This window comes from Symphalangus syndactylus, chromosome 3 (assembly GCF_028878055.3).
Source record: "Symphalangus syndactylus isolate Jambi chromosome 3, NHGRI_mSymSyn1-v2.1_pri, whole genome shotgun sequence".
Lineage (NCBI taxonomy): Eukaryota > Metazoa > Chordata > Mammalia > Primates > Hylobatidae > Symphalangus > Symphalangus syndactylus.
The window spans coordinates 21198970-21223047 of record NC_072425.2 but is presented as its reverse complement, the minus strand read 5'-3'; the positions used below and the strand labels follow the sequence as shown (position 1 = coordinate 21223047).

The 24078-nt window shown below is 40.8% G+C and overlaps 1 protein-coding gene across 23 annotated transcripts in view; it reads right to left on the bottom strand.

Annotated features, from left to right (window-relative positions):
• DENND1A (DENN domain containing 1A) overlaps positions 1-24078 on the bottom strand; it is a 553551-nt gene that overhangs the window by 255395 nt on the left and 274078 nt on the right. For all 23 annotated transcript variants that reach the window (XR_010119966.1, XR_010119965.1, XR_010119967.1 and 20 more), the window contains one exon: positions 2693-2793. Coding sequence is in view for 20 of the 23 variants with exons in the window: in XM_055271163.2 (XP_055127138.1) it covers positions 2693-2793 (101 nt within the window). In the remaining 3 variants the exon portion in view is untranslated. The remainder of the gene's footprint in view (positions 1-2692; positions 2794-24078) is intronic.

Sequence of the window (24078 nt, the reverse complement as noted above, 5' to 3'; positions counted from 1 at the left end):
GCACTCCAGGCTGGGCGACACAGCGACACTCTGTCTCAAAAAAAAAAAAAAAAAGAGAGAGAGAGAGAGAATGAGAGAGCTCACAAAGACTTGGAGCAAGGAGGCCAGCAGGAAACCAGAGGGGGCTGAGTGAGCTTCAGACGGTTAATGACACAGGTGTCACCCTGCTGGGTGGCTGATAGTGCTTTTCAGTCTATAAAGTGCATTAGCACATACGTTATTTTATTTCATCCTAGAAACAGTTTAAAGAACAGGTTGCAGTGTTTTCAGCCCTCAACAGAGAAGAGATTCAGAGAGGCAAAGGCACTTGCTCTAAGCTACACAGCCAGGCAGTAATGGAGCAGAGACAGGGACTCAGGCATCCTCCTCTTAGCCCCGTCCTATCCTTGTGTGTGCTACTTCATGGCCTCTCTGAGGCGGAGTAAAGTAATCTCACTATAGATGACAAAACAGTGCAAATGTGAGCTCAGTGGGGATAAGGGGAGGCCAGTAGGGTGGATTCTGAAGCCACTGAAGACAGCAGGGAATAAGATGCGAAGGAGATGTGGACATCTCAACAAATAGGTGATGAAGATCCCAGAGACAAGCAGACGACAGTGACATGGGAGGGAGGAAGCTTCCTAGGGGCTGTGCTAGAAGCCAGATGACAGGGCAGAGCTCACACCAGACCATGGCAGCGGGGACAGGAGTCTAACAATCTTCCCTTTGAAGTCTGGGAGCACAAGGAGTAGCCTCACTAGGGCAGAGTCCAGCATTCCCTAGAGTCTCCAATGGAAGGAGAGAGGCTGGAGACCTGGGTACAGGGGAGGGGAGGGGTCTGGGATGGGCCCAGGGGTTTGAAAACACTCCCTGAGGAACAGAGCAAACGCAAACATTTAATGTCACATGGTGAATTTGTTATAAGGGGTTTACATCCTTATCCTTTCCTGTCTGCAAACGTTACTTTATCTCCTACCCACTCAAGAAGGGATGAACACAAAAATCTAGACCGGCAGTACCTAGACGTCACCATTAACTGAAAATAGTTTCCAAAATAAACCAAAGTATGAAGAGACATAGTGAAAAAATGTGGGATTCAGCCATTGATGAATCAAGAAGAAATTCAAAATTAGCCAGGATTCTATACTCCACATGGTAGAAAACATATTGCCCCTTAATCTCATAAGAGGTGAGAGAAAGGCACGAATAAGATGACTCACCTTGATAAGAAAGACATATAATAAAGAGAGAATCAGGCCTATTCACTTACTGCTATACATGAGAGAGAGCCACTGATTTTCACATGATGGCCCTTAGTTACGTCCTTGTTATCTCCATGGCTTCTTGGGAAGAGGGTGAGCCCAGCACGTTCCAATTAAGAGTGACTGTGGAATGCCTTCAAGTTCCTTGGACAATCTGGCTACTTGGGTGGACCTTTCCAGTGAGATGATTGCAAAATGGGATGGAGATCCCAGCAAAAGTATGACTGACCTGGAGTCAATCTCTCCAAACCAGTGGTCAGTGTCCCATGTCATCTGTCCTTAAGCAACAGGGCTATGACCCTCAAATGGCTTCCCTTCTCCTGAAGCTCTCAATATCCGGCATGCAGTTAGTGCCTTTCCCTCTCTGTGTACCATGCTCCCTTATGGACTTCTGTTGACTTGAACTGTTTGGAGACAATGTCTTTAACTGCATTACACTAGAGAAAGAAATTATTCATGAGGAAAAGGGATCCAAATCGGTCACAAAGACAGTCTGTTTTGGTAATCTATCGAAGACAGATAGTGAGGACGATGATGTGTCTGCGGAAACATTTTCTGAGCTACCACGAGCCAGCTTTTCTACATGGGGTCCTTTCATATGTTATCTTGTTTCATCTTTGTATGATTATGTATTGAACAACTTCCTTTTACAGATGAGTAAACAAAGTCTTAAAGCCAAGTGACTTGCCCAAGATGGTAGGGCTGTCGCCAAAACCTTTGTTTCTTCCTTCTACTAAAGTCTGTTTCACTGAACAGTGAAATTCTCCTCAAAGAACTTCAGATGGTTTAGTGCTGCCTGGCTTGTGCTCCCAAACCACAGTGAGCACAAGTCTTAAGGAATGTGCCAGGGCATGGCTGAAACTTGAAGACCTTGGAGATCTCAATTGTTTTTGTCCCCGGTTTACAATTTGTCTTAAGAAAAAACAAACAAACACGCAACCTCTTGGTGCATTGCTTCCCCCAAACTGAGAAATGTGAAAAGTTACTGGCTCTCTTGTACTCTTCAGCGTGTCATGACATATAAGAAAACTGGAAACAAAAGGGCCATGCAATCAGGTGGTCTTAAGTCCATGCCACTTTGAAGTTAGTATTTTTATTATTATTATTATTATTTTTTATTTTATTTTATTTTTTTTTTTGAGATAGAGTCTCACTCTGTTGCCCCGGATGGAGTGCAGTGGCACAATTATAGCTCACTATAGCCTCAAGCTCTCTGGCTCAAATGATCCTACCAACTCAGCCTCCTGAGTAGCTGGGACTACAGGTATCTGCCACCATGCCTGGCTTTTTTTGTGTGTGTGTGTGCAGATGAAGTCTCACTATTTTGTCCAGGCTGGATGAAGTTAGTATTTTTAATGTAGAGTCACCAACTGCATTAACAAGTGACACACCTAACATGCCCGGTCAGATCAGGGCAAAGGAGAAGCAGAGGACAGGGCCAGCCACCTTACCAGCAGTAGTCCAGCAGATGCGGCGGCAGCACGGGGATGTACACGTGCTGCCAGTACATGGGGTAGAGCATCGCCGCAGACCCGTGGATGCAGGCAGTCAGCTGGAACAGAGCAAAGCAGAGATCGATGAACAAATCCAAGGAAGGAGACACCGCCATTTGATTTCAGCAATACAATTCTATAATTCTTTAACATGTTTACATGATAAGCTGAAAAAACTGGAGAAATCATTCTAAGTTAACTCAATCACCCTAATTCAAATTTAGTAAGAGCTTTCTTTTCAAAAAATCTTTTTTTTCTGATGATAAACCTAATATACGAAATAGAAAATTTTAAAAATGGTGAAAGGGATTAAAATAAATGCCACCACCATCGGAAGATTTAACACTGTAGGTTATTACACACACAAGCACATATATTCCCTTTTTAAATACAATTAGGATGACTATAAATACAGTATTCTTTTGTGTTTCTAAAAAGTGAACATTATTTGATGCCATTTTCCTTTAAATATTCTTAGAAAAAGATATCTCTTAATGATGCTTTAAAGGCACAAATCTAGAATATTCTTTAAATATTCTTAGAAAAAATATGATACTTGATGAATTTCCCATGCTATTAATATATTTAACTACTCTACTACCATTAAGTAATATCATCATACAGGTCAATAATTTGTATCTATAGTTCCTAAATGTAGAATTCAGAGACAAAGGTTATAAACATTTGAAGGCACTTAATAAATACATATCTCATAAATATGTTAGTATAATGAATAGATGAAGGATGGAGGCTCTTTACACCCCCCACCCCCAGCCATACACCACGATTCTGGCCTCCCTGCCCCTCACCAGCACTACTCCTTGTAGTCAAGTTAGTAGCTTTAAAATTGTACCTATTTTACTTTTATTTTTATTCTGATCAGGACTAAGGTTGAACATTTTGTTATATGTTTCTTCACTATATTTATATAATAGACAAATGGTCTATTCATATTCTTAGCCCACTTTAAAAATGAGTATTAGTAATTTTTACTGGTTTATAAGCAATCACTGATGAAATGCAAAGAATATCTGGCCTTTGTAATGTTTTGAAAATAATTTATCCTTAATTTTCTTTGAATTTCTGGGCAAAGAGAAGGTCTAAATAATTACATAGACAAATATTTTCTTCCATGATGGTTTCTACCGCTTTTATCCCAAGAAAGTCCTCCAAATTTTCCCCTAGCATTCAACTCTTCAGTCCATCTGGAATTACTTTAGGTTTAAGGACTGAGGTGAGAATTTATTTTTTTCCACATAGGTAATCAATTGCTCTGGCATTGTTTACTGACTAATCCTTCCTCTCCACAGTCTTTTCACTTGCCCCTATTTTGTATTCCTTTTTTTTCTTAAGAGCTAGAGACATCATACAATCAGTATTTAATGCAATTAATTTAGGAAACAAAGATAATACAAAGGGATACAATTGCTACAAAATTCAATATAGTGAAAAGAAAGGAAAAAAAAAACAACCTTTGGAGATATAGCTATGAAGTGACAAAAGCCAACAACACATGTTTCTTTCTGTCTTTTTTTCTTTAATGTTTCTTTGGTTTCAGGGAAGCCTGTTCCCATGAGGACTTTGCTTCTTTAGGAAGCTGTTAACTGGCCTTTGCTGACAGAAGGACATTTACGTGGCGAAAGAGTGAAGTGCCAAGGCCCAGTTAAAAGAATCCCAGAGGTTAGTGTAACATGAACAGCTTTAAATTGGATATTCTGCTGATGTTTCACAGTTGTGAGAGCTGTGTGTTAAAGCCAGGGCTGCTACTTCCCACCCCCACCTGCCCTGACTCTTTCCTCCAGACCCTGTTCTTGAAGCCAGGTCCGTGCCATGAACTGGATCTGATTCAGCAGGCACCCAAGAACAGTTCCCAGTAACCCCGTCAAGACTTGCAGGTTTAACCCATCCCTTCACCTTCTATTTCCATAGGTACCCATATAAAGGAGGCTGATATATATCTTACATATCAAAACATTAGTTATTTATATATATATATATATATAAAACTAATGTGTGTGTATATGTATATATATGTGTATATATATATATAACTAATCCCTTCAGGGCTTCTTAGAGATGAAAACTCCTTGCTGGTGTAGAGTGAGTGGAGAATGAACCAACTCTGACCTGATTCCACCCTGAAGTCAGGCTGGAGGGTTCCACTGGCCCTGGGTCTCAGCTCTTTCTGCTCATCTTTAACTAGCTGCCAGAGCGCTCCTCCTCAAGTGCAGGTTCCGGCCCATCACTTCCTACTCAGAAGTCTTTGGGGACAAGCCTGGCCCCGGGTGGCTCCACCAGCCCACAGTCTAGCTTTACAGTAGCCATCTGTAGCCACACTCTGTACCGTCTTCTCCAAGTCTGTCCTTGGAATACATCACTTAGATAGAGTCATGTACTCCTTTTCCTCCCATCCCTTTCCACCCATCCCCCAAACTGGCCTGGATTTGTGCCTCTTGCAAACTCCTCCCTCAGGTCTCTGTGTAAGTACTTCCTCTTCAAAGTCTTCCCTGGTTCCCTGTGCATAGGCACCTATTATTATTGTAATATTATTATTATTATTATTGAGACAGGGTCTCACTCTGTCATCCAGGCTGGAGTGCAGAGGTGCGATCTCGGCTCACTACAACCTCCACCTCCCAGGTTCAAGCAATTCTCCTGCCTCAGCCTTCTGAGTAGCTGGGACTACAGGTGTGTGCCTGGCTAATTTTTGTATATTTTGTAGAGACGGGGTTTCACCATGTTGGCCAGGCTGGTCTCGAACTTCTGACCTCAAGTGACCCACCCACCTCGGCCTCCCAAAGTCTTGGAATTACAGGCGTGAGCCACCGCGCCCAGCCCATAGGCACCCATTGTTAACTGGACTGTAACTGGCTGCATGTTTGTCTCCTGACTGTAAAGTACAGGAAGATCCTGTCCTCACCTCCACGTTCTCAGTGGCCCAGAACACACAACACACACATGTGCACTAGTTAATGGGATGTGTCCTGAATAAATAAAATATGATTTTTACTTAGAATATACTCACAGTACAAAGACAGTTTAGTAACTTGACTTTTAACAGTAGTGTATCAACATTCCCATGAGTCTCACAGAATAAGGTACATGACTCAAAGTCTAAAACAGATTGGGCGTGGTAGCTCACGCCTGTGATCCCAGCTCTTTGGGAGGTTGAGGTGGGCCGATCACTTGAGATCAGGAGTTCAAGACCAGCCTGGCCACATGGCAAAACCCCATCTCTACTAAAAATACAGAAAAACAGCCAGGCATGGTGGCACATGCCTATAGTCCCAGCTACTCGGGAGGCTGAGGCAGGAGAATTGCTTGAACCTAGGAGGCAGAGGTTGCAGTGGGCTGAGATCACACCACTACACTCCAGCCTGGGCAACAGAGCGAGACTCTGTCCCCCCGAAAAAGAAAGAAAGAAAAAAATATCTAAAACAAAAACAGCAAGCTTAGACACACAAGCATGGCACTTCTGGAAACCCAAGTCATTCATTCATCCATTCGCCCATTCATTCAATCATATGCCCACTCTCTAACTCCACAACATATAAATAAATACATAAAAGCACTTCAAAATCTACAAGGTCCCATACAAATGAAGGTAACATCATCACATGAATTAATTTGTGATTCCCTTTGAAAAAGTCATTTAATAGAATGAACCTGGTTAAGACAGAACTTGATTATGTGACTCTTTTTAGGTTAAACTGGTTTGGGTCAAAAGCCTATTTAAAATGATAAAGTAGCAGAGATCTCATCTTCAGACAATGTTCTTTTCGTGTCTTTTTAACCTCAAAAGCAAACCTACCAACCTCAATGCCAAGATTTTAAAATTACTTATCCTCATAAAAAAAAAATCAAGCTTTTAAGGTGTTTGTTCATTTCATTAGTGGGTTTTCTAAGGGCCAAATCTCTGCAATCGGGGTAAAATGCATTACTCATTTGATTAAGAAAACAAACAAACAAAACGGGGAATTATTCGGCTCTTTTCCAAAATACTAAATGACATAAACTATGTGCATCATTCCTTAAGAACAGTCAGTTGATTACAAGAAAAGTTTTACTATATATCTATACTCAATCAGAAATAATGCACTCTGTTCTGTAAAGTATCACTTGCCACTTATTTTTAAAATAACTCTAAACCCTGTTTCTAAAAATAAAAGTCCTAAAGGCCTATGTTCATTCCTTACAGAATACAAACGTTAAAAGTAATGAAAGTATGTAATTTGGATTGTAGTCAACAAAGGGATATTGTGAATATATAATTGAAGTGCAAGTTGAAGAAAATGATTCTATCAAAATCTCACTCAGTGGGAGAATGGAAAGATAGTATGTGTAAAATTTGCCCAAAGTCATTAGTCACAATGAATATTCATCAGAAGCCAATTATCAATCTCATTTAATGACACCCCAAAAGATTTTGCCCTGAAGCAGCTGAATAGTCTAAGACTCCAGACAAAACTAGACAAATTATACAGCCAACAGCCAGTCTGGCCAGGACACAGACTATACAGTAAACCACTGGTGGATTTTTGGATGCACTTTAGCAAATTCTGTCCTCAATTAAAGGTGCACAAGGTCATTTATATCTCAGAGCTTTTTCTATGGCTCCATTAGTTTTCTTTGAGGCAAAGGGAGATGAGGAGAAGGCAGTGGGGGTAGGACATGAATGGAGAGTTATCAATGATGGAGTTGGAAAAATCACAAGGACACTTTTTTTTTTCAGTCATTTCTCAGAGATAAAGCCCAGATTGTCACAATCTTAGATTCCAATGACTCCGCTGAATCCTAATAGCAGCTCTGCAACTTGACATGAAATAAAAATAAGAATGCCCCCTCAAAAGACAAAACCACAATATGTATAGGTACCATGTTGGGGTTTAGACCCTTGCAAAGTATTGTTTTAAAGGAAAGTGTGTGTGTGTGTGTGTGTGTGTGTGTGTGTTGATACACATATACACTCATCACCACATTTCACAGATAAGGAAACAGTTTCAGAGGTGAAATAACTTGCCCAAGGCCACATCGACAGTAAGTGACAGAACTGGGACTCACATCCAGGTCTGTCAGAATATAACGGCCACTGTGTTTCCACAATGCATAATAAACTCAAAAGGCATTTGAGTGTATACCCTGTGCCATCCACAGTGTGGAGGACTCTGAAATAGATGAGGTATTGTCCCTGCTGACATTGTTAAATGACACAGATATGCATTTGCCTTGCTGCTAGATGTCCAAATGTCTCGGACAAAATACCAATGATAGAAAATAATCATTTTTAAAACAAACACAGATCCAATCATTTCCTGGGGATTAGTTACATTTAACTAAGGTGTTGTAGTGTCTTTAACCCACAGGAAATTCTAGACAATGAAGTAATTATTATTAGTCAAAGAGAAAGGTTTACATTCCATTTTCAGTACATATATCTGACAGGCTGGCTTGAAAGTGTTGGAAAGTCTTGCTTTTTGTCATGTTCCCTTTCACATACTTGCTCCGAGTCTTCTGCTAACTTTTTGACCTGGGCAAGCCACTTCCTTTCCTAGGTCTCAATTTGTCCTGTATGTAAAACAAGAGACTAGGCTACAAGATTTCTGTGTTCCTTTCCAGCTTTGACAACTCACAATTCTAGAGGAATTGCTATCCTTTGAAGTGAATAAGGCTCCTCCTCTGCCCCAGTTTACCTTCTTCAGCTGTACTAAGCCGAAGCAAATCAGGGTCTGTCTTTAAGCTGGTCTTGCTTTCTTATCTCTGCAGCTCCAGGGCCCAGCTGGAATTCATGAGCTATGTAGGAACCACCACCTTTAGGTCACCCCATCTCCATCAGCTGACCAGGGTACAGCCGTCTTCCTTACTTGGCCCCTGATACTCTGCAGAACTCAGATGTAGATGACCGCAGGCGACCAGGAACACGATGGCTATGGATTTGAGCTGTTCAAGGACCAAGACCACATCGGATTCCTCTTTTTTTTTTTTTTTGAGATGGAGTTCCGCTCTGTCACCCAGACTGGAGTGCAGTGGTGCGACCTCGGCTCACTGCAACCTCTGCCTCCCACGTTCAAGTGATTCTCCTGCCTCAGCCTCCTGAGTAGCTGGGATTACAGGCACCTGCTACCACGCCCAATTAATGTTTGTATTTTTAGCAAAGACGGGGTTTCGCCAAATTGGCCAGGCTGGTCTCCAAATCCTGACCTCAGGTGATCTGCCCTCCTCGGCCTCCAAATATTCCTCTTCTTACCTCCTACTATGTTCGACACAGAGTCGATGCTAAGTAAATGTTTGGGGAATGGAGAATGCCTCCAGATTCACACCATGAGGAAGAATAGGCAAGATTACCAGACTTTTTTTTTTTTGAGACAGAGTTTCACTCTTGTTGTCCAGGCTGGAGTGCAATGGCGCAATCTCAGCTCACCACAACCTCCGCCTGCCAGGTTCAACTGATTCTCCTGCCTCAGCCTCCCGAGTAGCTGGGATTACAGGCATGCGCCACCATGTCCAGCTAATTTTGTATTTTTAATAGAGATGGGTTTTCTCCACGTTGGTCAATCTGGTCTCGAACTCCTGACCTCATGTGATCCACCCACCTCCCAAAGTGCCTGGATTATAGGCGTGAGCCACCGCACCTGGCCCCAGACATTTAATAAATTGCAATTGCCTAATAGATCACAACTAGAGGCTGTACAGTTTTGAAAAAGTATTAAGATTCCAAGCTCTAAAAGCTGGCAGAGGAAGACAATTGGATGGTCACAGTCATTCTTTCCATCCTAAAATTCAGAATGTTAAATAATCAAACCAACACCTGCTTCACAGGGTTAGAGGCATTTGGATTTCCCCTCTGAACCTAAACACAAAGAAATGAATAAAATGATAAATACAGAAAGGATACCAGATTACTGACTTTAAAGGGAGGTCATCTTTAAGTTTGTTCATTTTGACCAGGGATCATCTTATTTAGAGCAGTTGTAGAAAATGCTATGTGTCTTGGGAAGTTGTTCCCTTTCTCAGTTTGAGAGCTGGATTCTTTCATTATAAACCATCTTCGTAGTATCATGGTGCCATGATTCAAACACTGCTGGGGTTTTTGTGTTTTGATTATGATTTATTCTTAAATGACAAATCCTCTCTAAAATCATCAAAACGTTTTAAGCAAAATCTGCAGGGACTCTGTGAAGTTAACCTATTTCAACCATTCCATGGGTATGAGAAAAACTTTTAATTATAAAGGGTTCAGGTATGTTCAAATTGTAGTTACTGTATTTAGTGGGGGAGGAATAGGCTTTCAAGAAACTATCAAAGATACTCTAGCAGAAAGGCAACTTAGAACATCTCAGAAATCAAAGAACCTTCAGCTAGTCTAGACAGATGCCGGACATGTGAGTAGAAGGAAAGAGCAAACAGTGTCTTGCTTTTCTTAGCAGCTGAAATGCAGGGCTGCTTTTCAGGGGGTAACGGCAACAATTGTTCTTCCAGTAGTTTCATTTTCAGTTTGGTGGAACTCATCTTACTTTTTCCTTCTCCATTATCTTTTGGGAAAGGGAAGGAATAAACACACACACACACACACACACACAAAAACCACACACACACACACACACACACCAAAAAAAAACCCACCTAACAAGGAGTGAAGGAAAGCGTCTTCCCCCAACAGCAATATCACCAAGTCAGGAGGAAGCTTACACAGGCAATCAACCGCCTGCTTAATCACTTCTCTCCATTTTTTTTTAAAGCTATCTACTAGAGTAATTAGAGTAAGCTATTAACCGGGGCAACAAGCCTTCGTGCCAAGATTTGACACTTTAAAACATCAAAGCAACTAAAACTGCCAGAGAAAAGCTTTAGCTACCAAAGCAGAAGCAGAAAACGATGGTGTGGTAAACTACACCGTAAACAAGCCCACAGCACCATGAGTGAGGAAAGAGCTTTCTTTCGTCTTTAAGATGAAAAAGAAAAAGGCAGGGTTACATGGGGGACTGATAACAATTTATTCAATACAGGGACAGCCAATGTGCCGCCACTCCTCCACACCATATCTGTGACAGACATTACTAACCGATCACAGAGTCGGAATGTGGCCCAGAATCCTTCCTCACATGTACTTTTTTGTTGTTGTTATACAGAATCTCGTTCTGCCGCCCAGGCTGGCGTTGCAGTGGTGCAATCTCGGCTCACTGCAACCTCTGCCTCCTGGGTTCAAGTGATTCTCCTGCCTCAGCCTCCCAAGTAGCTGGGTGAATGCCACCATGCCCAGCTAATGTTTGTGTTTTTAGTAGAGACAGAGTTTCACCATGTTGACCAGGCTGGTCTCAATCTCCGGACCTCAAGTGATCCACCCACCTCAGCCTCCCACAGTGCTGAGACTACAGGTGTGAGCTACCATGCCCAGCCTCACATGCACCTTTGATCAATGGATCAAAGTGGGCACTCAAGAAGAAATCGATTTGCCACCTCAAATCTAGTCTAAGTGGATTTCTATTTCTTTGACAATATAAATCATAATTTATGTTTAGCTAATGGATCTATACTATTGCTTTAATAAAGAATCATACTTTTAAAAAGAAAGCATAACTGAACATGGAATCGTGAGTACCTATCTGTCAGGTATCCACACATGAAGAAACTAAGGAACTTTCAGGTGGTGAGTTACTAAATTTGCATGAGTAGTCAAAAAAAAAAGAAAAAGAAAAAGGACTGTTCCATGTAGTTTTCTTTGGCAAATTGAACCTTAGAAAGTGACTGTAGGCCGCAGGCGGTAGCTCATGCCTGTAATCCCAGCACTTTGGGAGGCCAAGGCAGGTGGATCACTTGAGGTCAGGAGTTTGAGACCAGCCTGGCCAACAGAGTGAAACCTTTTCTCTACCAAAAAATACAAAAATTAGCTGGGTGTGGTGACGGGTGCCTGTAGTCCCAGCTACTTGGGAGGCTAAGGCACGAGTATCACTTGAACCCGAGAGGCAGATGTTGCAGTGAGCAAAGATCACCCCACTATACTCCAGCCTGGGCAACAGAACGAGACTCCGTCCCCCCACACCCCCAAAAAAAAACCTCAAAAGAAAGATTCAAGCTATAAAACAGCCACGCCCACGCCTATAATCCCCAGCACTTTGGGAGGACGAGGCGGGCGGATCACCTGAGGTTGGGAGTTCGAGACTAGCCTGACCAACATGAAAAAACCCCGTCTCTACTAAAAATACAAAATTAGCCAGGCGTGGTGGCACATGCCTGTAATCCCGGCTACTTGGGAGGCAGAGGCAGAACAATCACTTGAACCCGGGAGATAGAGGTTGCGGTGAGCCAAGATCGCACCACTGCACTCCAGCCTGGGCAACAAGAACGAAACTCCATCTCAAAACAAAAACAAAAACAAAAAACAGCCACCACCATGACCACTGAATTCACATCACTATCTGCCAATCACTGGGAACAGTGCTTCACATATATTTAACTCATTTAATTTTCACAACAGCCCTATAAGGTAGGTAGCATTATTGTCCCCATTTTATAGATGAGGAAACTACGGCTCCTGGGTGTTGAGGAACTTGTATTAAGGTCACAGCTATTGGCAGAACTAGGATATGAACCTAGGAAAGTTGAGCTCTGGATTCTGTGCTCTTAGCTCCCATGAAACTGCTTCTGTGCTGTGATCTATATTAATCCAACAATTACTGAGTATCCACTATGTGCACACGCCATGCCCTCAAGCAATTTAAAATAGTGAGAGAAAGATCAAAATGCAAACAATCAACTTCCACACAAAAGCATTATGAAAGAGGTGCTATAATAGAGGTTCAAGTGTGTTGGCATATAAAGAAAGAATCATTAATTCTGCCTGGGGCAAGAATCAGGCCTGCTTCACATCCTGCAAGGATGAGATTCAGCCTCAGGTAACATTTACAGAGTGAATAGTGCGCCCAGTGCTGGGCTCTGTGCTTTCATATCTGGATGGTCACTGGATCTTTTTAACCATCTTGAGGTAGGTGTGAATACTATCCCCATTTTCACAGAAGAGGACAGAGGGACTCAGAGAGGTCAAGTAACTTGCCCAAGGCCATATGGCTAGAAGGTGGCACATGGTGGATTAAGTACAAGGCGGAGGCAGAAGTGGAACAAAGCCATCCTGACTTGCAGTCTGATACTCTCTCCTCCACTCCTGCTGTCTTTTTTCTTGGGAAAAGATACCTCCAGCAGGGCTGTCTGACACATCTAGCTGGTAGACTCTGAAGCTATCAAGGTAGCAGAAAAGAACAAATGTGAATGTGCTTCGTGTCTGAACTCACCCATGATTTCATGGTCTAAGCTCATATCACACTACCTTGGTTCACCAAAGTGACCACACTTTCAGTCTGCAGAAACAACACAGGAAACTATGAGTCCTTGCTCCCAGTGTCACAATCACCTAGTAGGCGCTCAAAATTTCTTTTATGACAGCCATGTCTGTCAAAGTGGGTGCCATTTAGGGCTTTTTAAGTAGATTAAGATGCCAATGACTTAAATATTATCCTTTAAAATGCTCATTCATAAGAGTCATATAAGAAGCTATCAGTCCTGCAATCTAAGGAAGACACAATCTATTTCACGACTTGATTGCATTACTAATAAAATTTTCTGCCATGGCAGAAATCGGATGAATTCAATGAAATGGCAAAAAAAAAAAAAAAAAGAAACATCACCTGTTTACACACATGCACCCCAAATTACACCGGTGGACTGCACTGGTATTCCGTAAAATTACTGAGAGCCTGAACAGATTATACTCAGCTATGGCCCTTTTCTAGACTAGTCAAGGCCCCAATCAAAGCTCTCCCAAAGAGAATATGGAAACAAAGAGCTTTTTAAGTGCCAGTCGGTATGCATAAACATCTTCTAAATGAACTTGATCAGTCTCTATTATGTTGTCTCAACATGAAAATGAGTCTAACGATGCAAAATAACAGCCACCAAAGAATATTGTTTTTGTCTTAGAGAACTGTCTATTCACTGGTTCCAAATCAGGCTGTGTATCAATCATCCGGGGAATCTCAAAAAATACACATTCCCTGGTTCCATACTAGACTTCGTGAACCAGAATGTCTGGAGATGGTGCCCAAGAACCTGCATTTTAACAAGTTTTCTGGGTGGTTCTAACATAATGCTAATCCATGGATCAGAACTGGGGAATCACTGACAATCTGAATCCTGTGCCTCATCCAAAGTGCTTGATGTTTGTTGAAGCAATGGGAGAAGAGGCAGGAGAGGAAGGTAAGAGCTAGCAGAGAGACCATGGCTGGTTGAAGTCACATCAAAGTGTCACAAATTAACCTGTTGATACTCTATATTACAGAGTCTCTATGGTATCTCAAGGTTCTTCATTCCAATTAGAGTTTAACACGAATAAGAGAAAACCAATTCACACATAATTAAATGAAGAATATAGTTCAACAAGCAATTAATTATCTATATATTTTAAAGCCAGAGAATGCCCATATAAGTAAAACCCACCAATCTTCTCTCCTACTTTCTGTCCATGGAAGTTCCTTTATTTTTTAGTGGTTTTAAATGTTCTCTGGACCACAATAAAATTGTATATAACGGAGATTAGAGAGGCTGTGTTGCTTGGAAGTTTGGCTGCAAAGCCTCTATTCCATGCCATTTCATTATAATTTCTTAAGGATTTCCCTCTTCACCAAAAGGATTAGTTTTCTTCTCACTTCTTTGAATACTCTTCTCAGGTTGTTAGTGTGAACTAGGTTACTCTCTCTCCTTTTTAACATATAAAAGATAAACAAACACAATGTTCGATTTATTTTATTTTTTAAATAGAACACTAAATTTAGTCTTAGAATTCTCTGTTTGGTAAGTTTCCAGTTACAAGGTCTTGGCTTCCCTTGAGCACAGTTTGAAACAAAATAATGCAGTTTGTTCCTACGGCTGGAACATGCAGAGTGGAGTGTGCAGGCAAAGAGGCCTTGGCTCTGCTCCAGGATTTCAAACCTCCTTCAACTGCCACTCTCATCTCTGCTTCAAGGGCGGCAGATAAGCAAACAGGATTAGTGTTTTCTAGTCCAGAAGAGCTAGGAAAGCTTTGCACACATCATTCAGGTGCTCAGCTCATCACACAGGCTGGCGTCAACATGACAAGGTGGCGTTCATCAGGAAAGTAGCAAAAATGAAGCCAAATCTGAAAAGCTGCCCAGTCCACAAACTGGCCCTTTCTTAGGGCTCAAGACCAGATGGTACTCAGGCAATGGAGGCTGTCGGTGGGAGTGGTGGAACAGAACTCGGGCAAGGCTGGAAAAGTCTCCATGTTCCACTCGAATACCGAAACATCTCCTAAGGGCCAGACTGTGTGCTGGTGGGGAGATGGAAGTATCACCCACCACTCCTCAGGCCACAGGGTACCCAGTCCTGCCTAGCTCCCACATGCCCCAGGGACTAATTTTTGTTGATGCAGTTAGGAAGAAACTGACAGGGAGAGGGTGCCAGTTTGTTTTTTTTTTTCTTCCTTAAATGAGGTACCATCAGAAAAGTAATAATGGTTTTTGGTTATGGGTGTAGAGGCTAATTAGGTCGTGGTCTTGCCACCATACAATATTTCCTTCTGAAAAACATCCACTGGATAAAACAAATAGATGTTTCTCAGTAAAGTAAATATGCCTTTGTCATTATTTAACTGGATATTCTTAGTTGTCCAAGTTTCTTTCAGTATCCCTAAATTATAAAGGGGGTGATTAGGACCAAGATACACTGCTGGAAGGAACTGCAACATATGAACCCTGGAAGGGTCTTTATTCTTTATTGTATAGGACAAAGATACATAGCTGCAATATATGAACACTGAAACCACAGTGAGAAGATATGCCCCAGGGCTCCACCATAGAGAAGATATGCCCCAGGGCTCCACCAAGGCCGTGCTCATGGTAGGAGTAGGGTGCAGGAGCTGCTGGGAGACAGCCAAGTCTAAGAAGGCATGGGCAGACAGAATGGAATCTGAAGTGTTTAAGGAAATGGAGCTGTGGCTAACAGACTGGGAGTGTCAATGGGAATTCACAGATCTGCCTCCTGGCTGGTGCCTAGAATAGTGTCAGGTGCACAGACAGGGCTTGCCAAATCTGAAGTGAAAAGCTTAGGTGTGCGTTCAAAGGTGATGACCAGGCAGAGGTTCTTTATATTAATTTAGATCCATGGCCAACAGAGTCATGCTAAGAATATTTCTCTGAGTACAAGTGTCACAGGGAATTTATGACAATGGAGAGTTACCAAGAAGGTAGTATGAGGTAGCAAGGATGCTGGCCTGGTTTTAATTCCATCTCTGCTGCTCATCTTAGACAAGGCACATCAACTTTTGGGGGTGCTAACATTCCCATCTGCAAAGGGAGAAGAAAACCCACAAGCTCCTAGGGTTGCTGCAAGAACCAATGAAAAAAATGATCACATACGTGATTAGCATAGTGCCTGTCACATAGGAAGGGGGTGGCTCAAAAGGTTAACTTAAAAGAACTTTAAAAGGGTGGGGGAGAACTGGGTGGCTCCCATATAAAGTACTGAGGATGAATCTACTTAAGGATATTCTTACACATTTATTCTGTGAATGCTCTTTGGTGGTCCTGGAGCTTTACAAGCTACAAAAAAAAAAAAAAACACTCTAAGTACTATACAATCAGGTCTTATTTTTCACCCAAACCAATAGCACCCAGCTCCACTAGTTACCTTATCCACCAGATTTGGCTCAGGGTATCTTTTTGGCTCTTTATAAGAATTTTCAAATTCCTTTAGCGGGGTGGCTATTCCTAACAACGTGCCCCTGGCTCTTGCGACAGTTCCCGCACAAGGGACTGGAAAATGGTGTAAGCAATGGCACCCAATAGACATAACCTGGTTCCCAGGCATGCACTTCGAAGGGGCTGAGATTAGTTTGTGTGTAATCCTTGGATGCTTCTCCCTTTCCAAAAGCCAAAGCCTCCTTCCCCTGACACTGCATCATAATGACCTATATTCATGGCCACCTCTCCTACTGACTAGGACATGACCTTGGGCAAGTTATTCCACCTTTCCAAATGGACTGGCTGTTCTGTAAAATGGGAATAATAACTATCTTCTAGGAATGCTGATGGAAGTGTATTATCTCTATTAAGATCTTTGACCTAGTTGCTCTCCATAGAGTTCCAAAAAGCAGTATGAATTAAACTCAGATATGAAAATATGGAAGAAAAATGGGGACTTTGTGCTACAGGGAATCACAATGAAGTATTTACATTAGAGAACAAGATTTAGTTAAGCCTTCCCTATTTATCATTTATAAAGGAAAACAATCAATATACATTAACTGAGCAAAGAGAACAAAAACTTACATTTTTCTTATACAGAATATCACAATGTTATTGACCGAGAAACCCTGAAATGCATATTACCTGCCTCTGAACTAAATATTGTTGAGTTTGTCTCTATTGACACAGTCATTTTTATAGAAGACAGCACTCAAGTGCTCGACAGCTTTTCTTTCACGTGCTTGGTGACTCTGAGGAGCATTAAGCCTCCATTTTATCAAACACAATTGAGAAAAATGTGGTTTGTCAAGTATTGCAGGCCACATCAGGATCTGTCAAGAGAGGTTCCTCAAAAAATCTCAGGCTGAGACGGCCTTTGCATATCCCCCTCTGCACCAGCCCCCATCTAAAAGATAATAAAAAGCCACTCTTAAGGAAATAAAAGACAACAATTGGGAAACTTTCAAATTCTGAATTTGAAGAGGCCCAAAGGCATGAATACAACAGAAGTCGGCTCAGCTACGTCATCCCTAAACTCCGCAGAACCTCTCAGGATGCTGCCAACTGCACGTGAGATACAAGGAGAACCCCACCTCCTCCAGAAAGGCTTCCACCAGCAATCCATAAAACTTCGAACCCAGTTAAGAATCGGCCGGGCGCGGTGGCTCAAGCCTGTAATCCCAGCACTTTGGGAGGCCGAGGCGGGCGGATCACGAGGTCAGGAGATCGAGACCATCCTGGCTAACACGGTGAAACCCCGTCTCTACTAAAAAATAAAAAAAAAAATTAGCCGGGCGAGGTGGCGGGCGCCTGTAGTCCCAGCTACGCAGGAGGCTGAGGCAGGAGAATGGCGTGAACCCCGGGGGACGGAGCCTGCAGTGAGCCAAGATCGCGCCACTGCACTCCAGCCTGGGTGAAAGAGCGAGACTCCTTCTCAAAAAAAAAAAAAAAAAAAAAAAAAACAAACAAACAAAAAGAATCAACTCTTTGCTAAGAAAAGCCTTTTAAAAGTCAAAGTAATATATATTGATAGATTTCAAAACAAAACAAAAAGTAGTCAAGGCTTATCACGAAAAGGAACAGTCCACTTCACCATTCTCCTTACACCCTTCACTCAAAGTAATCACATTCAACACAGGATTTATCTCCTTATTTCTAGATCATGAATTCTTGGTTTCACATTTTCAACATTAAGACTTGGATTCTGCCTTCCCTTTGTGAATGAACTGTTATCCTCTCAGCGGCCAGTCACGCCGCTTATCCGGTGGTCTTCATTCCACAAATATTTATCATGGTGTTACCACAGGCACGGGGGACACAGCAGTGAACGAAACGGGCAACAATCCCTGTCTTCATGATGTTTACATTCCAGTAGGGTAGGCCCTTAATAAACTGGACAATAAAATTTGATTTCCCATTATAGAATTAATTTATAAACGTCTGCACAGGCTACGTACCAGGCTGTGTTCTAAGAGCTATGCAAGTAGTAACTCATTTTAATTTTACTTCAAAGGAGGTCACTGGTGACTGGAAAAAGACACTAAAACAAGTCCACCTGTTTTAGTGGACAGGTGGGGACTGAATCCTAATGGAAGACGGAGGAGAGAATGAGACAAGAGGAATTAGTAAATAGGTAACTCTCTTAAGGAATTCTGTTCTGAAAGGGAGACTAGAAATGGGATAAAGGGGATATGGGTCAAGAAAGTTTTGTTTTGAAGTCTGGGAGCTTCTATAGCACGTTGGCATGCTCATAAGAATGTGCCAGGAGAGAAGAGAAAATAATAATAGACGCAGGAGAGAAGAGCTTGCTTACTGCTGGAGTAATTTCCTTGAAGGAAACCACAGTGTCGCCTTTCCTGTTGGCATTCTGAGGCCATCTGTGTAAAACTGCAATCCCTGCCACTCTCCACTCCCCATCCACTCTCTTCGGCTTTATTTTACTCCTTAGTACTTTCCATTTCCTACTGTACGAGATATTTAACTCCTCTGACTTATCAAGGGCCTATGATACTAGAATGCAAGTTTCATGAGAACAGGGATTGTTGCCTGTTTTGTTCACTGCTGTATCCCCAGTGCCTATGGCAATGTCACAATAAATATTTGCAGAATGAAGTAAGCTGGACAAGCAGAGTGACTGGCCTCAGAGAGGACAGATGGTTCATCTGCAAAGGGAAGGCAGAGTCCAGGAGTACAGGCCCCAGGAAGCTGAGCAATGTGGTGTGGGTTCCTGGCACTCTCTCCTGAGGGTTTCCATTAGATGGGTATAGAATTCTAGGTTAGAAATCATTTTCCCTTAGAAGGTCAAGACACTGCTTCACTGTCTTCTGGTTTCCAGAACTGCCACTGCCAAATCTCAGGCAATGTTGATTCTTAATCTTTGTACGAGAACTGCTTTGTCTCTATCCCTGATATTCTAAAATTTCATGATAAAGGAGCTTTGTACCTTCTTTTTAGGCTTCTAAAAATTTTTGAAATATATTAAGTATGTATGTCATATAAACAACTGTTAAAGAAAAAAAAATATAAGAACCCCAAACCTACCACCTGGCTCAGGGGTCAGCAAACTACAGTGACAAGGCTAAGCCTGGCCTGCTGCCTGTATTTGGCCATAAAGCTTTGTTGGCACACAATCATACACATTAGTTTACCTCTGTTCGATTACAAGGTTGGAGCCCAGCAGTGGCAACAAGGACCATATGACCTGCAAAGGCGTATTTATTATTTGACCCTTTATAACAAAATGTGTTGGTTCCTCACTTGGCTTAAGACAGAAAGCAAAACTTTTGATGTCCCTTGTACGACTCTTCCCAAACCAGTCTTTTCTCTCTCTGTGAGGAAACGATTACTTAAATTTTGTGTTAATTATTTCTTTTTACTTTTGTAGTTTGTGTGAATCCCTAAACAAGATACCATTTAGTTTTTCTAGCTTGAACTTCATATTAATGAAATCATACTGAACAGTATATCCTGGTGCAACCCAGTTCCTCACTCAGCTTCTACATTAGAGACATAATCATACTGATAGTGCAGTTCATTTTCATTGATCCGATCGATATTCCACTGTGTGACTACACCACAGTCTATCAGTTCTCTGTTGGTAGTCATGAGAACTATTTCCAGGATTTAAATAAAACCCAAAAAAAGCCACTGTGAACATTTTTATACATGTATCCCACCATACATGACCAAGGGGTGTGTGTATACACACAAAATTCCACCTAGGTGTAGAATTGCTGAGTGATGGGCATACGTAAATAGTTTTGTAGCACATACCCTTCAAATAGTAGTAAATGACATTCTCTAATACACTTCCAATATCACCTGGCTTTGTCAGCCACCAAATTTTTTGCAAACCTAGTGTTTCACTGTTGGTTTTGTTTGTTTTTTAGAGACAAGGTCTCACTCTGTTGTCCAGGCTGGAGTGAAGTGGTATGATCACAGCTTACTGCAAAGCCATGATCCTGGGCTCAAGTGATCTTCCCGCCTCAGCATCCCAAGTAGCTAGGAGTACAGGCGCGTTCTACCACGCTGATTTTTAATTTTCTTTGTAGAGACAGGGCTCTCACTATGTTGCCCAGGCTGTTCTTGAACTCCTGGCCTTAAGCAATCCTCCCACCTTGGCCTCCCAAAATGTTGGGATTATAAGTCACTGTGCCCAGCCATAATCACTGTAGTTTTAATGTGCTTTTTGATGATTACTAATGTGGTTGAGTATCTTTCCATATGGATGTTGGCCATTTGTATTTCTTCTGTGAAATGCTAATTCATGCCTTTTGCCAATTTTTCCATTGACAGGCTTGTCTTCTTTTTAATTGTCATAGTTCTGTACTTATTTCCGATACTAATTTTCTGTCAGTTTTTTTATATGGCAAATCTCAACTTGTGATTTTTCAGTCACAGAAAAGTATCTTTTAATGAATAAAAGTTCACAATTTTAATATTTTCTTTTATACAATGTATATTTTGGACCACCTTTAAATAAGCATTTCTCTACTCCAAAGAACATCAAGTATTATTCTATTTTGTCTTCTAAATGTTTTTAAATTTTGCCTTTCACATTTAAGTTCTTGATCCATTTGGAACTTATTTTTGTGTGTGTACAATAGAAACGGTCTTCCTTTTTTTTTCCCATGTGGACAGCCAATTATTGAAAAGTCTATTGATTCCCCAGAGATGCTACAATGCCACCTTTTATGAAATAAAGAGCCCATATATATGTGATCTGTTTTTGGGCTCTCTATTCTGTTCCATCAGCCCATATGTGTATCCTCATCCCACTACTAGCATCGTAATTACTACAGCTTTATAGAAAGTTTTGATATCTGGTAAAGCAAGCTTCCGCAACCCATTCTTTTTTGTCAAGTATGTTGTGGCTCTTTCTCTGGCTTTTCCATATTAATTTTAGAATTGGCTTGTCAGGTACTACGTAAAACCCTATGGGGATTTTGAATATAATTGTATACAATCTATACATCGTTTTGGAATGAAATAACTTCTTCAAGATATTAAGTCTTCTTATTCACGAACATGGTAGTGCTTTCCGTCCCTCTATTGAGAACCATAAAAGTTTTCCCATTTAGTATGCTAATATGTAAGTTATATCAATAGATTTTCTAGTATCATCAATCATTTGCTTCCTATTTGAGTATTTTTACCCCTACATTAATGAGTGACACTGGCTGCTAATTTTTCTTTCTTGTGCAGTCTTTGTGTTGAATGTCAAGGTTATATAAGTGTCGCAGGAAAAGCTGGGTTTCATTCCCTCTTGTTCTAGACTCTTAAGGAGTTTGTCTAAGATTGAAATAATCTTTTCCTTGAGATGTTTGATAAAACACACTTGTAAAACCACCTGGGATGAGTGTTTTATCTGGAAAAATATGTAAGGATATCGATTCGATTTCTGTAAGTTAAATAACCTATTTAATTTTTCTATTTCTTCTGGAGTCAACTTTGCTAAGTTATTTTTTTCTATTTTGCCTTAGTTTTCAAATGCTGGCATAAAGTTGCTAACAGTATTTTCTTACTATTTTTAAAAATTTCTGCTGCATCTGTTCTTTGTGTTTGTAGATTTATTCCTTTATTTCATTTTGGTTTTGAGAGGAAGCAGAAATAACTGTGTGTTTAATCCACCACATTTATGAGAGCAAAATCACACAGAAGTTTCATTCTTCCTTATCTGTAAGATGGAGGTAATTACAGAACCCACTAAGGCTGTTGTAGTAAGGATTAAATGAGTTAATAGATGAAAAGTGCTTAGGACAGTGCATGGCACACAGTAAGGGATCAAAAACATCATGATTAAATGATAGAGAATTCATTTCCACTGAGATGATGTTTTTGTTGACTGAAATTTAATAATCTAAAGCAACAGTATAGGGAATTCATTTCCACTGAGATGATGTCATGTTTTTGTTGACTGAAATTTAATAATCTAAAGCAACAGTAACTGGTTATGGACTAGACTCTTTCAAAGAGGTGATGATAGATGTGGTTGACAATATTCTCATTCTGAAACTCAGTCTGGGTGTTTGTGCCCTGAAATTATGAACTGCATGTATGGTGTAAAATAAAATGTAAAACAAAGCAAGAGGTCTACTATAGGCTATTCTTAACACATAGCAGACAATTAAAAAAAAACTGAGTTCTTGATGAGCAATCAACAACCAAAGAAATAATATAATAAGGAAGGTATAATAAAAACCGTAAGGAAAACTCTAGTAGTCTCAGAGAGTTTTCATTGTTAGGTGCCTTTTATTCATAAGTAAACACATAACTTGATTTTATCCATAGGCCCTTCATTAGGGAACTCTCCACTTATAAAAGTATTTTTCTACTCTCTCTAACAGAGGGATGCCTATTAGGCATTCTACTCCCAGTCAATTTCTGTATATAAGTTTTGTCTACAAACAAAAACAACAATAAACCCAGCAAACAGATATTGAATTATTTAGCGGAAAGTAAAGTGATGCCTGTGATTTACTTTGAAATGCATAAAAAATAAGATGGATCGCCTGTAATCCCAGCACTTTGGGAGGCCGAGGTGGGTGGATCACTTGAGGTCAAGAATTCGAGACCAGCCTAGTCAACATGGCAAAACCCCATCTCTACTAAAAATACAAAAATTAGCTGGGTGTGGTGGTGTGTGCCTGTAACCCCAACTACTTGGGTGACTGAGGCAAGATAATTACTTGTACCTGGGAGGTGGAGGTTGCAGTGAGCTGAGAAAGCGCCACTGAACTCCAGCCTGGGTGACAGAGTAAGACTCTGTCTCAAAAAAAAAAAAAAAAAAAAAAAGATGGACTAATGGATGCTATGGATGATAAATAGTTGAATAAATACACGATAAAGCAACTGGTACAATGTCACTAGTAGAATTTAGATGGAAGTATATCAGCATTCACTGTAAAATTATTTCAACTTTCTATAATGGCTTAAGAATTTTCATAAAAAATATTGGAGAAAATGTGAACTCTTATACTTAGCAAGTGAAAAACTAAAATAAAAGGAATATAAAAATATTTGTATTATACACACAGCAAAAGTTATATAGAAAGTTCATTATAATTTATAAAAAAATCAAGACACCTATAAATGTGAAAGGATGTTAACAAAATACAAATAAAAAAATAAACCCATGGAAAATATTCAGTTACCTCTAACCAAAGAGGTAATTTTAAAATTAAAGCAAGCCTGAAATACCATAGCACATCTACTTTCTTAGCAGAATTAAAACACTTGAGCACATGCATGCGCGCACACACTCTCTCTCTTTCCTGGCAAAGCTGCCATGAAAACGATGCACTCATCTACAGCTGGCAGCCTTCACTGTAAACAAGCACCACCTGTTTGCGAAGCAATTTGGAAGTCCCCAAGTCATAGTGCTTATCAAGTCCTTTGACCTGGTGTCTCACTCCTTAGAATATAACTGTAACAGTCAAAAGAAGCCAAAAGATGTTCATTGCAGTATTATCTACTAAAAGGATTAAATCATAATGAACAACCTAAATGGCCATCAAGAGAAGAAGGATTTAATAAATAATGACACATCCATATCATGAAATATGGTGTAGACATTAAAAAATGACAATTGAAGCT